At 43.1% G+C, this 14,525-nt stretch overlaps 4 protein-coding genes across 4 annotated transcripts in view; 2 read left to right on the top strand and 2 right to left on the bottom strand.

Annotated features, from left to right (window-relative positions):
• med12 (mediator complex subunit 12) overlaps window positions 1–5,580 on the top strand; it is a 22,734-nt gene extending 17,154 nt beyond the window's left edge. Inside the window, exons 31-43 of the mRNA XM_076102935.1 lie at window positions 159–360; window positions 527–636; window positions 782–917; window positions 1,356–1,505; window positions 1,725–2,090; window positions 2,209–2,347; window positions 2,447–2,661; window positions 2,912–2,986; window positions 3,286–3,515; window positions 3,672–3,852; window positions 4,071–4,346; window positions 5,028–5,109; window positions 5,207–5,580. Coding sequence (XP_075959050.1) covers window positions 159–360; window positions 527–636; window positions 782–917; window positions 1,356–1,505; window positions 1,725–2,090; window positions 2,209–2,347; window positions 2,447–2,661; window positions 2,912–2,986; window positions 3,286–3,515; window positions 3,672–3,852; window positions 4,071–4,346; window positions 5,028–5,109; window positions 5,207–5,244 — 2,200 coding nt within the window. The 3' untranslated portion in view covers window positions 5,245–5,580. The remainder of the gene's footprint in view (window positions 1–158; window positions 361–526; window positions 637–781; window positions 918–1,355; window positions 1,506–1,724; window positions 2,091–2,208; window positions 2,348–2,446; window positions 2,662–2,911; window positions 2,987–3,285; window positions 3,516–3,671; window positions 3,853–4,070; window positions 4,347–5,027; window positions 5,110–5,206) is intronic.
• mars2 (methionyl-tRNA synthetase 2, mitochondrial) lies at window positions 5,501–8,848 on the bottom strand. Its single transcript, XM_076102941.1, has 3 exons — window positions 8,310–8,848; window positions 7,607–7,941; window positions 5,501–7,128 (listed from the first exon to the last, which is right to left on the bottom strand). Exons 1-3 carry the CDS (start codon window positions 8,596–8,598, stop codon window positions 5,953–5,955), a joined length of 1,800 nt encoding a protein of 599 aa, XP_075959056.1. The 5' UTR covers window positions 8,599–8,848; the 3' UTR covers window positions 5,501–5,952.
• LOC142962448 (magnesium transporter NIPA2) lies at window positions 8,843–12,820 on the top strand. Its single transcript, XM_076102943.1, has 6 exons — window positions 8,843–8,909; window positions 9,191–9,323; window positions 10,187–10,243; window positions 10,573–10,663; window positions 11,246–11,406; window positions 11,512–12,820. The coding sequence occupies exons 2-6, from the start codon at window positions 9,191–9,193 to the stop codon at window positions 12,144–12,146; spliced, it is 1,077 nt and encodes a 358-aa protein (XP_075959058.1). The 5' UTR covers window positions 8,843–8,909; the 3' UTR covers window positions 12,147–12,820.
• On the bottom strand, window positions 12,421–14,505 carry timm8a (translocase of inner mitochondrial membrane 8 homolog A (yeast)). The gene is made up of 2 exons (XM_076102945.1): window positions 14,208–14,505; window positions 12,421–13,490 (listed from the first exon to the last, which is right to left on the bottom strand). Exons 1-2 carry the CDS (start codon window positions 14,316–14,318, stop codon window positions 13,329–13,331), a joined length of 273 nt encoding a protein of 90 aa, XP_075959060.1. The 5' UTR covers window positions 14,319–14,505; the 3' UTR covers window positions 12,421–13,328.
• Between the last annotated feature and the right edge of the window lie 20 nt (window positions 14,506–14,525).

The raw sequence follows: 14,525 nt of genomic DNA on the forward strand, positions 1-14,525 counted from the left end.
GATTTTATCTGCTAGTTCAACAAGGTGAAAATCCTTTGCCGGCGGGCATTTTCATTTTGTGCCACTCTCACAGGCTATGGAGGCGACAAAAACAATTTTAGCCAGCCATCTGAGCAGGATTTCTTCTTTATTAACTTCTGTATTTTTTCCCTCCTCAGTATGTCTCTGCTGAGCCAGCAGCCGTTCTTGTCTTTGGTGCTGACCTGCTTAAAGGGGCAGGACGAACAGAGGGAAGGCCTTCTCACCTCCCTCTACAGCCAGGTGCAGCAGATCGTTACCAACTGGAGAGAAGACCAGTACCAGGACGACTGCAAGGCGAAGCAAATGATGCATGAGGCTCTGAAGCTTCGACTGAATCTTGTACGTAGGTTTTTGATCAACACAACCAGCCTTTACAGCACAACGTCTCTGGCTATAGAAAGTAATATCCATAATATTTAAAGAAAACCGAAAACACTACCACTTAATCTTACATCAAACGTTGGGTTATGATGAGACTAACGGTGTTTGTTCCTCTCATAACAAGGTGGGTGGCATGTTTGACACGGTGCAGCGCAGCACCCAGCAGACCACTGAGTGGGCGGTACTTCTCCTCGACATCATCAGCAGCGGCACAGTGGACATGCAGTCCAACAAGTGAGTGTTGACTAAAGAGAAAACCCCATTCCACACATTATTCCTCTAATGGGACACTTCAGTTATTATTTCTGAGCACACAGTTTCCAGTACAATTTTCAGTCCCGTGATCGTCCTGGCTCTTATGTCCGTTTCTCTCCAACAGTGAGCTCTTCACAACAGTGTTGGACATGTTGAGTGTGCTGATTAACGGCACACTGGCTGCTGACATGTCCAGCATCTCTCAGGGCAGCATGGAGGAGAATAAGAGAGCCTACATGAACCTGGTTAAGAAGCTCAGGGTAAGAACAGCGCACCTTTCTCACTGCTGTCTGAAGATGTGATCACACTTCTAAGATGTAGTATTTCCCCTGTTTTTCATAGAATGGTTGTCAACTTATTTTTGTTGTTCTTTAAAGTCAGTTTGCTTTTTATCATTATTTTCTTTGCACCTACAATAATGGGACACACCACAACAGTATCAGGTTAACAAAATTAAGCAATATCACTTTCACCTAGTGTCCAAAAGGCTTTCACACTATAAAGAAAATAGTCAGGGTTTACTTTAACTACATCTGTCTTGATTAGCTGATTCTTCTGCATGCTGGAAAATGTTTTGAATAATATACCCATGTAGAGATGAGGCAAAAAAAACGTCACTTGTTCCTTGTAAAGTGAAGCTTTTCATTAACATTTTCATAATGGCTCCTCTCCTCCATGTACCCATTTTGTTTCCACAGAAAGAGCTCGGGGATCGGCAGTCGGAGAGTTTGGAAAAGGTTCGACAGCTTCTGCCGCTGCCCAAGCAAACCCGGGATGTCATAACCTGTGAACCTCAGGGCTCACTGATAGACACAAAGGGGAACAAGATCGCTGGATTTGAGAAGGAGGTACGCTGTTTCTCACACGCTGATGTGACTTGACATCAACCTGCAAAGTTACCCACAATTCAGTGTGATTTAGTTGCATGATGAGTTGCTCATACTGTATCTTCAAAATCGGATACACAAAAAAAGAAGTTTACATAGTACAACAATTTGTGTTAACGTAATCTAAAATAATAATAATTAAGATAAGACTGCTATATCTCTGTGCTTGTCTCCCATCAGGGCCTTCAAGTGTCAACCAAACAGAAGATTTCTCCCTGGGATGTCTTCGAGGGTCTCAAACACTCCGCCCCGCTCTCCTGGGGCTGGTTCGGGACGGTCCGCGTTGACCGCAAGGTCACCAAATTTGAGGAGCAGCAGCGTTTTCTGCTCTACCACACCCACCTGAAGCCCAAACCTCGCAGCTATTACCTGGAGCCGCTCCCCCTGCCGCCCGAGGAGGAGGAGCCCCTGACTCCCGTCTCCCAGGAACCAGAGAAGAAGATGATGGAGGCGGTGAAGCCAGAGAAGAGTGTGCCCGCTGTGCCCTCCGATTCAAACAAGAAGAAGTCCAGCAAGAAGAAGAAAGCTCCTTCTGCCAAGACTGAGGTCAGTTATATTATATTATATATATATATAATATTATTTTACTGGAGTCATTCTTTAAATGTTTGTTTCCTGGACATAAGATTTTAAAAGTTGTATATTGTCCCCTTCTTCTCACTAGGACTATGTGAACCGTACACCAGGCGGTGTGACCTACGGGACTAGTATGCCACCTGAGCTGATGCAGAACCCATATGGCAGGCTACCATACGGCCAGCAGACCATGAGCATGTACACGCAGAACCAGCCTCTACCTCCAGGTCAGCTCATTGCATATTCTCGCATCATGATCAGTATGACACACTGAAACAACAAAATACCATCTGGGATTGTGGTTTACCTCGTGTGTTCTTCCACAGGAGGTCCAGGTTTAGAGCCTCCATACAGACCTACCCGCAACTCACAGATGAACAAAATGATGCCCACTCGGCCCAGCTACTCAGGCATGATGCCCAGTATGCCGGGAAGCATGCCTGGCATGATGGGACTGGACAAGCAATACCCAATGGGTTATAAGCCCCAGTCTACCATGGCACAGGGCCAGATACTGCGGCAGCACCTACAAGTCCGACTGGTGAGTTAGTCCGCCATGACGGGTCAAACTGCCCCTCATAGCCAGGTAGTGTTGACCAAAGAATTAAGGAAGTTGATTCTCAGTTTTATTGCTGCTGTAATTCAGTTTGCAAGGTTAATGGATGAAGAATGATATGGTTGAGTTAAGGGAAAAAGTTGCGATCAAATCAGCACTAAGAGTCCTCTCTTAATAGCTGGAAGATGACATTTAATCGTTTCTATTTGCTGACTTCTTTTTTTCCTCCTTTCAGAATCAGAGCATGATAGGGCAGCAGATTAGACAAATTACACCCAACCAACCATACACTTCAATGCAGGCATCTCAGGTAAGTCTAGTTTTTCTTTTTGTTTTGCTAAGAAATGCATCTGACACCTCTATTCTCAGAAAACATATATCATCAGACACCTTTATTTATAGAAACTAACGATGAATCATTTTAAAAAGCTGTTTGGACTTTGTTCCCCACGACACCAGTTTGAGATAATCATCTGTGTTTACCATCCACATATAAATACCTTAAGAGTTGTATATCCACACATCTCTGGTTTTATTTGGGTTCACAACATAACTTGTCTTGACATCCACACTATCAATGAATGGTCAACATTGCCTCTGTTTGTACAGAACATATCTCAGGGCTATACCACGTACGGATCACACATGGGGATGCAGCAGCATCCGTCCCAAGGTGGTGGTATAGTTCCGTCGTCCTACGGGAACCAAAACTTCCAGGGCACCCATCCTGGAGCCAACCCGGCTGTGGTGGATCCTCTTAGGCAAATGCAACAAAGGCCTAGTGGTTACGTTCACCAGCAGGCTCCAGGCTACGCACACAATATGCAGAACACGCAGAGGTCAGTATTGTCACGCAAGGGAGGCTGCTGCTTTGTTAGCGGTTTGGTAGCTCTTAAAAGTCCAATGGCAGAAGGTTGACATTCTCATTTATCTGAAGATTATAATCCTTGATTTCATGCTAACTTTATGTCTTCCTCCTGCCCTGTAAACCTCAGGTTTGCCCACCAACAAATTCAGCAGAATCCCATCATGCACGGTCTCAGTCACATGGGAGGCCAGGGCGTCCATCCAGGCATGAGGCCAAATCCGATGCTGACAGAACAGCAGCAGCAGCAACAGCAGCAGCAACAGGCAGCACAGCAACAGCAGCAGTACCTCAGACAACACGCACTCAGAGTACGTCACTCGATCATTAGTTTATTCAGTCGAGCCAGGTTTTGGATGAGTCTATTTATTTTCACGGGTAACTTGCAAAGTGAAAAGGAGGCTGTTTGTGTGCGCTACTATTTAAGTTGTGTAAACCTGAAGCTACACAGTGCTTTACTAAAAGGTTCACAAAGAAAGTCTGTACTTCAAACACCAACCAGTTTTTCTTTTCTATGTTTTTACAACAGCAACAGCAGGCACAACAACAGCAACAGCAACAGCAACAGCAGCAGCAACAACAACAACAACAACAACAACAACAACAGCAGCAACAACAACAACAACAACAACAGCAGCAGCAGCAGCAGGTTCCTCCTCAACAGCAGGTTCCTCCTCAACAGCAAGTTCAACAACAACAGCAACAACAACAACAACAGCAGCAGCAGGTTTCGGGGGTTCCACCACCAGGTCAGCAGCAGAACCAGGGCCTGGGCATGCAGCCACTGCCCCCCCAGCAACCCATGGTAGGTCCAATCCATGCGACGGGGACGTTGTTAGTAGGACGATAGTGTAAGGAGACTCGTTTTAGCAAACATTTTTAGTAGAACTGTCCTTCACAGAATGTTTTACTACACAGTCTGTGGTTGATTTGTGTGTGTTATTGTTGATATGTTAATTTCTGCTTTACATTCGAATACAAATAGAAGCTAGTAGTTTTGCAAATAATTTATTTTAGCGTTTAAATCTACTTGCAGAGATTTGAACACTGAACAAAAATGCACAGTTAGATGTTTTTATTTTTGTCAATTACATTCACCGTAAGCTTCTTATTGGTGCATTCAAGACACTCTGACAACCAAAAATGAAACGGCTACTTTAAAAAAAAACAAATAATGGAAGACAAATAGCTTTTAAATTATATGTTTTTTGGTAGCCAACTCTGAAAATTGTGGGCAGTGTTGCCTCCTTAAATGCTCCATTAGAAGTTTGATGTGAACTCTGCTAGTTAATTCTGAAAGTTAATAATAATATGCTAAATTGATTCATGAATCAATGGTCGTCTTTATTATCAGGAATCAATCTTAAACCTTAGTAGGCATATTGCTAAATGATTGGTAGTAATGTCACATATGCAACTAGCTAGTTGGTAATGGGATAAAATGTCATAAATTGCTAAAGTAACGATGTGTGTATCTGTGTTTTAGTTCCCTCGACAGGGAATGCAGCAGACTCAACAGCAGCAGCAGACTGCAGCTCTGGTCCGACAGCTGCAACAGCAACTTTCAAGTGAGTCAGATACTTTCAAGATGTGTTGTCATCCTTTCCATCTCCTTTATTGATGAATAACAGAATGTTTATAACAAAACGTTCCCTCTCTTTTCAGATACACAACCAGGACAGGGCACCAACTCATATTACTGAGAGTGCTCGTTCATAGTACGGTGTGAAGAATAGGCTCGGCGCTGTAGAGTGACAGATACATGTGTCCAGTCCCGTGGAGGCTGTTAAAGGCACAAAGGACCACCAAACCGATGAACCAAATCCCATCTCGATCAGAAAATATCTTGACTTCAGTCGTGTAATTATGGATGATCAAAGGAGGGATCCTGCTCGGAAGTTAACGGATAATGGTTAATAATGGAAAAGTCTATGTAAAAAAAGTACCAGAAATTATACGAATAATGCAATTTTTTATTTTATTTCAATTTGTACAATTTTTTCAGTTTCGTGTATTTCTCATTAAAAAAAATCATGTCAGTTTTATGTCTTGTCCTTGTGTTGGCTGCCTGTATTTAAACAACTTAATGAAATCTTTCATGAAAAGGTGATAGAAAGAATTCTTATATCCCCAAACATCAGCTTGACTTGACATGGTAAGAGAAGCACAGGTTTAAAAATAACATTGGTTGCTCTGTAAGCCAGCATGCACCGGATCAGGACCCTGAAAATGAGGAAGTGAAATCGAATTCAGTCAGTCATTTTATTTACATTTTTCCTACTGCGACATGTTAAAATGTCCGCCATGAAAAAAGCCTGTTGGTAATTGGACGACTTCTACTTTCAGCATGAGTATTAATGATAAGTGAACAACATCTGCAACATTACTGCAATGACTAAGACATAATTTCCTCATATCGAGTTTGCCGTCTTGGTTTTCTTAGGTTTTTGTTTATCTAAATTCTGACTTTCCAAGCGACTAAAAAGCACTCCGGAGTCCGATCCTAGCGCTCTGCCTTCGAAGGGACAGTTCATTCCCCGATACCTCGGCAGGAAGTTCACATCTGCCCAGCTCCTCTCGCCTGGCCGCACCCCGAGTCTGGACAGCAGCTTGTTAGAAATCCCCGGCACTATTGGCTGGAGGAGTGTGCCATAAATCCTCAGGCATTCGAGGGAGACATGGATGATGGTGTCTAGCCAGCGCTGGTCTTCACTGTCCCTCCTGTCCAGCTTCCAAGGTGCGTGGCGCTGAACAAATCCGTTGGTCTTCCTCACACAGGCAGCGATGGCCTCCAGAGCTTTGTACACATGCGTGCTCTCGTAGTGCTGCTCCACCACGGCCGGGAGGTTTCTTACAGCATCCAACATGTGGTAGTCCTCGACCACGGCCCTGCCACCCTGTTCACTTGGGAAGGACTGAGGGCAGAAAGACGGGTAGACCTGAGCTGGGTTAAGAGCTGGAGCTGTGCAGCGGTTCAGCAGACCGCCCAGAGAGTCGGCGAGCTCTGCGTTGAGCAGCTTGATAACTTTGTTGTCTGTGTAATCACAGTCCGAGTCCGGGACTCCCTGACGCAGAAGAAAGTACCTCATGCCATCAGTTGTGAACGTCTGTGAGCGTTCAAGAGGATCCACCACATTACCCAAACTTTTGGACATCTTCTTTCCCCCTACTGTCCAGTGAGAGTGCACATATATCGTCTGTGGCAGCGGCAGTCCAGCCCCGAGAAGAAAAGCTGGCCAGTAGATGGCATGAAATTTTAAGATGTCCTTTCCAACAACGTGGTGCGCCATGTTCCACCATTGGTCGTGTTTATCTGGATAGCCAGCTACTGTGAGGTAGTTCACCAGTGCATCTAACCACACGTAGATGGTCTGTTCAGCATCCCCCGGGACTGGGATGCCCCACTGGAGGCGGCTTCTCTGGCGGGAGACCGAGAGGTCAGGAAGGTCCTCCTGCAGCCACTGGAGGACGGCATGGTAGAAACGCTCGGGCCGAACGGACCCGGGATTTCCTCTGAGCCAGTCGAGCAGCTGAGACCGAAACGCAGACAGACGGAACATGTAGTTCTCCTCTTTCATCCACTCCACCTGAAGAAAAGAGGAGATCTGATTGAAGTCATGTTGACGGAGTAGAACTGCGATTTTATTTCTGCTTACTTTCTTGCCAAGAGTTAGATGAGATGATCAAAACTATGTTAATGTGTGAAATTTAGAAGTGCTGGTTAGCAGATTTTTAAGCTTTGGATAGAGCCAGAGTAGTTTGTACTACTTTCATAAAGGTTAGGCACTTTAGAGACGGATTAAAAACAATAATGTTCAAAATTGTTGCATCAAAGTCTGAGATAGTTTCACTGCCTAAAAACGATTTTACTTCTACATTTGCCACAATGCAACCTAATGGCATGTTTTTGTTAGATCCTCCCTGCCTGGTAAAGCCCCATTACTTTCCAACCCCATGCCCCCATTCTCTTTCACGTAACAAGTGATATAAGCCCGACAACAGAACAAAAATGTGTGCTGCACTAAAATCACACCTATGCCATCATCTCAATTCCACTCCGATTACCTTGTGGCCACTCTCCAGTGATACTTTGATCTCCTTCCCTGAAGAGTCCAAAGCATCGGCCACCTGCGACGCCGTGAGGAAGCTTTCATCTTGGGTGGAGTACCAGCCTTCATAGCTCCCCTTATAGATGAGCCCTTTGTCACAGAGCACTGACCAGAAATGCTTCACGGCCTGTCGGTGTCTGTGCTCAGTGGTTCTTATGTAGTCTGTATACGATATGTTGCAGCTGTTGAACAGATGTTTGAATCTCTCGGACACATCTGTGCAGAAGGTCAAGGGATCTTTTCCGGCAGCTTCGGCAGCTTGTTGGATTTTCAAGCCATGTTCGTCTGTGCCTGAAACGCAAAATAATAGGTTGTATTATTCAAATTATGTGCTTGATGCCTAATTGTTTAGTCTATGATGGGTGAAGAAAATGTGAAAAAAATGCCCATTCATGTTTCCCAGGCCCCAAGATGACATGTTAGATATTGAAAATAGATAAAATACTGAAATTTGAGAGGCTGGAACCAGCGAATGTTTGATGGCATGAATAAATAATTATTAAAAGTTGCATCTCCACTGTCTTCACTTCTATTAATAGGAATGACATAAATTATTTTCTGTGCACAAATTTCTACAAAAAACAGTTCCTAGAGATTGTGGCCATCACATGCATTAACAGTAAAAGGACATGCATATTTTGGGTCGATGGAGGATTTACCTGTTGCAAACTTTGAGTTGAAGCCCTGCAGTAGCTTGTACCTGTGTAAGCAGTCAGCTATCACGGCTGAATACAGGTGTCCCAAATGAGGAGAAGCGTTGACATAGAAGATGGGAGTAGTTATGTAGTAACTCTTGTCGTCTTCGCAGGAATGGGTGCTCGAGTATCTCAACACAGCGATCCTCTGCTGCCTCGATAGAGCTGTTAATGGTGAGAAAAATGGGCTTTGTTGCAGTCTGTGAACAGACTTACAGCTTCTGCTGAGAAGCAGAAGAGGGGTCCTCATCATTGGATAGCAGGCGATGCCCACATGAAGACAACCAAACGACAAAAAAATATATATGTGGAGAAAAACTATTACTATTGGAAAATATACGAGCAAATCTTAGAGTAGCCCCGGTAAATGTTACTTATTAAATTGGCTTTTTCCCCTAAAACCAGCAGCACGTGAGTTTTGCTCGCTTGTCAAGGTTAGCTCTTCTTCCGGTTTCTATCAACAACAACCACGGCTCTGGTCCAATCAAAACGCTGCATAGTGCGTGACGAACACCAACCACCAATCAGATTGCTTACAGCTTCCTCGATGCAACGACGGCGAAGGTAAGGCTTTTTACTAGCTGTGTGTTTAAGTAGCAGTTAAACAGTGTATTACACTTTACTAAATCTAAATTAAATTGGAGACGTTGTCGGTTATATATTACTTGGTATATCTAGCCGGCTAAACGCTGGTTTCAACATGGTCGCGGTAGAGCGTGTCAGCCCATCATGTGACATGGGGTGCCTGTTGCTCGACTGAGAAGTTTCCGAGAGCTTCAGCTGTCATTATAGAAGTTCTGTTATTCAGCCAAAGCACGTGTAGAAACGTGATCGTTGTGTTTCAGATGGAAGTGAACCGTGTGGACTTCTACATCGGTCTCTCTCTGGCTGTGAGCTCCAGCGCTTTCATCGGTACGAGTTTCATCCTGAAGAAGAAAGGCCTGCTGCAATTGGCCAGCAAAGGTTCAATGCGAGCAGGTACATTCACTGAAAGCCTTATTGTATAATCATAATAATAATAATAACACAAAACTCACTTCCGGTCAGCTCAAGTTAGTTTGAAGTATAGAAGTGTCATGATCAAAAGTAGAAGTAGTCCGACTCATTGCTGCAGAACTGCCCATGTCTGTGTTATATGAGCAAATAGTGCTGCAAAGCATCTGTAGATTACATTCTTGATAAATTGTTTATTTCCAATCAACAAATAATCACATAACATATAAAGCAAGTATGAAATAATTACTTTTACAAGACAATTTTCCTTATTTTGCTTAAAAAAATGACACGATTAATACATTTTCAAAATAGTTGCCAATTAATTGTATGTAGATTGGATGGATGGTTGGTGGGAATAATCATTGCTGTATGTTGATGTATTACTGATGTATTACTTTGTAAACAACAAAATAGCTGGAGCCTATTTCAACTACTTTATGTTTTGTTGCATAGTTTAGTCCACATATTTTGTAAGATGGTCAAATGTTTATCTCCAAAGTAACTACTGTAGCTGCCATATCAATGTAGGAGTAAAACAGATGCAATATTAATATATAGTACGAGTGTAAAGTAGCATAAAATGGTAATAACTTTTTATTTTTAACCTCTTCATAGATATCACTAGGAAGGAATGTATGTCTTGATGGACACGTGAATATTAGAATAATATCGTAGGACATGTAAACTTTATAAATATTTAAGGCCAATAACTCTTAACAGGACTTTTTTTTAGGATTAATGGAGTTTTGGTAAGAAGTGCGTTCTTGGTGAAATAAGCTAATGACCCTCCAATGTAACCTGTAACCGTTACAAAGGCATCAATGCATCATGTCTGCATCTCACAGGTCAGGGGGGGTATTCTTACCTGAAGGAATGGCTGTGGTGGGCAGGACTGATTTCAAGTAAGTAAATGATTTATAGACTTAGTTCTGCAAATGGGTGACATGGTCAGCTGCTTTTTTTTTATTTTAATTTTTTAACTTGGTGAAACTGCTTACCAGCCATGCTCAGAAACACTCGGCTCTTTGTTTGTTCCTCAAAGAGGAAAAATGAGGTTCTTGTGGGTTTGGTATTTTCGCTGGTCACGTTGCAGTTGATGCAGCACCCACACCATATCTCTTAAGTGCACATTTGCACATGTGGGTTAGAAGAGAATAATTGTTCAACCATTAATCATCTGTACCAGCCATGAATTTGCGCACGCACACTGATGGTCGTGTTTGTATTCTAGTGGGAACTGGAGAGGCCGCCAACTTTGCTGCATATGCATTTGCGCCGGCCACACTGGTGACTCCTCTTGGAGCGTTGAGTGTACTTGTAAGGTAACTGTCTTTTTCTTCAAGGTTTATTTTGCAGTTTTATGTTATCAAAATCAAGACTTTTCAGATATTCAATCACCGAGTGTGATTCCGATACTTCTAGCACTCCCAAAACTTACTTACAATGCCTACTTACTGAAGCATGTACGTCTGGTGATATTCTTTATTTTTCCTTATTGTCAACAAATCCTATGAGAAAACACAAACCAACAATTAATTAATCCTGCTTAAAAATCATTGTACGTGTGGCCAAAGCCTAACGTAGCATAGTTTTTTTTCAGACTACTTCATTACACGGGGTCTGAAAGAGGTGAAAGTGTCCAATAATGAATTTCCTTTCAATTAACTTTGAGCGACTTGTTTTGTTTGTGAAGATTTACCTCCACTAAGAATGAATGGACTATTTGCTGGGAGCTACAGATGCAGAAGTCAGAAATTCTGGAGTTGCAAAATATTGAATTGTTGAGAATTGATGACAATAATAAAACAATATATATAGAATATCACCAGAATTCTCCTTTTAAGGATGTAAAAGCAAAATGTGTGCTCACTCGCTGTGTCTGCCTAATTTGTTTTTCCTTCCAGTGCGGTGCTCTCGTCTTACTTCCTGAATGAGAGGCTGAATGTGCATGGGAAGATTGGCTGTTTGCTGTGCGTCTTGGGCTCCACAGTGATGGTGCTTCATGCGCCGCAGGAAGAGGAGGTGGCTTCCCTCAGTGCCATGGCTGAGAAGCTCAGAGACCCAGGTAGGACCAGTGTGATCGCATTAACCACGCTGTGGAAACTGAATCCTAGATGAGGGTTGGATGGATTTTTCAGGGTACTAACTCATTCTTGAATGCTCCCACTAGGTTTCATTGCGTTTGCTGTGTGCGTTGTTGGAAGCAGCCTGGTTCTTATCTTTGCTGTGGCTCCGCGGTTCGGACAGAGGAATGTGCTGGTCTACATCCTGATCTGCTCTGTGATTGGCTCCTTGTCTGTGTCTTGTGTCAAGGGCCTGGGCATTGGCATTAAGGAGCTGTTTGCTGGGACAGCAGTGCTGAAGGAGCCCCTGTTCTGGTCCTTAGTCCTCTGCCTGGTCCTCTGCATCAGCGTTCAACTCAATTACCTGAACAAAGCCCTCGACATCTTCAACACCTCCTTAGTCACTCCCATCTACTACGTCTTCTTCACCACCTCCGTCATGGCCTGTTCAGCCATTCTCTTCAAGGAATGGTTGCGTATGACCATTGACGGAGCAGTGGGCACAATTAGCGGGTTCCTCACCATCATTTTGGGGATCTTCCTCCTCCACGCCTTCAAGGACATTACATTTAGCTGCGATTCCCTCCCACTCTACTTGAGGAAGGGTCCTGAGGGCTTTCCATGGGGGCACAGGCCTTATGTGGCGCTTCCCAGCCACGAAACCCAAGCAGAGGATGACAATAAATTGCCCAGAGAAGGAAGCTTAAATGGGGGCTGGGGAACGCACCAGAGAACTCCTTGAGGAGGACCAATAGTCTCGTCACTGCTGAGAGAATTGTCTTTTTGCAAATCTGAAGCTTTACTGCACATCACAGCCTTACAATGTGACAAGTAAGGTTAACTTCAAGTGTGTCTTACACAATGCAGTATGCACTGGATGAACAAAGTAGCCTAAAGTGAGCGTCAACACACTGGATTTAATATTAAATTTACATTCTTAGTTAAACACGATGGTACATCCACATCTTTAGTTTAAAAAAACAGGACAATTGTTTTGCTTGTTGCACTTGTGTGTATTTTTTTTTTATACATTATTTTAAGTTTAATTTAAGGTTGAATATTATCCTGCCTAAACCAGATTGTGCCTTCAATTACTGAAACCAATAACCTTATTCATAGGTTTGCACTTTTAACCTCAGCATACATGGTGATGTACGATTGTATGATTTAAGACCAATGTAAAGGCAAACTAATGATTTGCCCTGAATGCATTTCAATCATTTTGTTTTTGAACACGTATGAATAATTCCTCTTTTGAGTTACTGTAATACCTCAGTATTGTATACAAACCGCACCAAAGAATGTCCTTCCCCTGCGTGGATTAACTCCCAACATGTGCCAAGCTGTAACATATCTCTGGTGTAACTGAACTTCTATGTGTGTATGATTAAAATTTAAATACATTACTTGACTACACTTGGAAGTATTTGGCATAATGTTTATTGCATATGTACAGTCCAAAACCTTGCACCTCTTCGGTCAAGACATCCGTTAATTCTCTTAAATTACAGCAGTGTGTGTGTGTGTGTGTGCGGGTTGAAGACCTCGTGGCTGTCAAAAACAGCTGGCTGACGCTGAATGTCCCGGATGCATCCCTCTCTTTGCAGTCTCCCACACATTCAAGCTCAGTTTCGACAAACAAACAAAAAGTCACTGTTATTAACAGACCACTATCTTAAGCGTTTCGCAACACTCCTGTCCTGCTAAGTGGAGAACTAATAAAACCCCACTCTTCTGCATCCATACATTGTGTTTATCTGAGGCACTTTGTTTTAAAAGTAACACTTGATGCTGTTCCTTTTTTTCCCCAGTTGAACAGACAGTCCGTTACAGACAGCTGTGGCCGGACAAAACGGCCTCGTCATGGAGCGCGAGCCGTGTGCGCGTGTGTCTCCTCAGTCCTTCTCAGTGACAGTGTTTTTTTTTATTCTGACATGGTCTCGGAGAAGGAGGCCTTGCCCTTCTGAGTCTGTTCCAGTCGGTTCAGGATGAACTGGCTGGTGTCGATAAATCGCTCCACACAGTTAACGAAGCACATGTCGGTCCTTGAGTCCAGCTTAGGAGCGGGTTTATCCATACATTTATCCTGGAGACAGAGACAAAGTCATTCAGGTGAGGTGCAACGGATGACACAAGGTATATTACGTAGTAGGCTACATCCCATTTAAAAAAGGAATGTTATACTATTAACGTGACAGCAAGTACTGGTTATCAGTCACCGTAGCGCGCGGCCTCGCCCCAACTGTTACCCCAGCACTATTGCTTTACGTTACTTTAATTATAAACAGACAGGGAAGTTTTTAGATAGATAATTAGTTATTTTATTAATCCTGCAAGGGGACATTTTCTCACTACATCAGCAATTATGTTACAGGTAAATTAAATAACAGAGTAAATATCAAATGCACAATATATACAATGAAATATAATAACATATCATTATTAACTACTTTATACTCGTTGTACAGGTTGCGCCCTCAACGGCATGTTCGTGATCTCACAAATGTCTACTTTCAGTCAGGTGTGATTTAAAGATAAAATGTATGTTTCCACGGAGGAAAAAACATTTACATCCACATCTTCTACACTCTTCTCCTCGGGGCTAACGTCAGCCATAGCAGGCCCGGGGTATTACTGTCCATACGTCTGCAGAAATATTAAGGTTTAAAGGCTTGCTTTGCAAACGCATCGTTCCAGACAGACAGAGTATCCCCAACGTTTATGTAGGTCTAGCTGTTAGCTCTAGCTTCATATAGATATGTAACAAAAGTGAGCTGCATTGCTAGCGTGAAGCTGAACTTACCCAGCAAACCTCAGTCATTTGATGCACCAGCTGCTGAAATCTTTGTTTTTGAGACTCGATTTCGATGAAGTGCTGAAGCTGGGGGTCGGCTGACGCTGCCTGGCCGTTCATATTTTGCAAAAAAAAAGCGGTCGTTCCAGCAATATTCTTCTGATTATGGAAGCCTTGTGGCTCTGATGCTGACCTTCACGTGTATGTGTGGACGACAGGAAGCAGGAAGTAGTTCAACCAATCACAGAGCGCGTTCTTCTGACGCGGCTGGCGTCATCACAGTATTATCATTATTACTAATAGTAGTAGATTGATTACATATTATTT

Source organism: Anarhichas minor, unplaced genomic scaffold (genome assembly GCF_050575085.1).
Source record: "Anarhichas minor isolate MPS153535 unplaced genomic scaffold, ASM5057508v1 ptg000028l, whole genome shotgun sequence".
NCBI lineage: Eukaryota > Metazoa > Chordata > Actinopteri > Perciformes > Anarhichadidae > Anarhichas > Anarhichas minor.

Coding starts and splice junctions, on each gene's coding strand:
- mars2 (XM_076102941.1), bottom strand. CDS start 8,598: ATGATGAGGACCCCTCTTCTGCTTCTCAGCAGAAGCTGTAAGTCTGTT. Junction 7,942..8,309: donor CAACTCAAAGTTTGCAACAG/GTAAATCCTCCA, acceptor TTTGCGTTTCAG/GCACAGACGAACATGGCTTG. Junction 7,129..7,606: donor CACTGGAGAGTGGCCACAAG/GTAATCGGAGTG, acceptor TCTTTTCTTCAG/GTGGAGTGGATGAAAGAGGA.
- LOC142962448 (XM_076102943.1), top strand. CDS start 9,191: ATGGAAGTGAACCGTGTGGACTTCTACATCGGTCTCTCTCTGGCTGTG. Junction 9,324..10,186: donor CAAAGGTTCAATGCGAGCAG/GTACATTCACTG, acceptor TGCATCTCACAG/GTCAGGGGGGGTATTCTTAC. Junction 11,407..11,511: donor TGAGAAGCTCAGAGACCCAG/GTAGGACCAGTG, acceptor TGCTCCCACTAG/GTTTCATTGCGTTTGCTGTG.
- timm8a (XM_076102945.1), bottom strand. CDS start 14,318: ATGAACGGCCAGGCAGCGTCAGCCGACCCCCAGCTTCAGCACTTCATC. Junction 13,491..14,207: donor AAATGACTGAGGTTTGCTGG/GTAAGTTCAGCT, acceptor CTCTGTCTCCAG/GATAAATGTATGGATAAACC.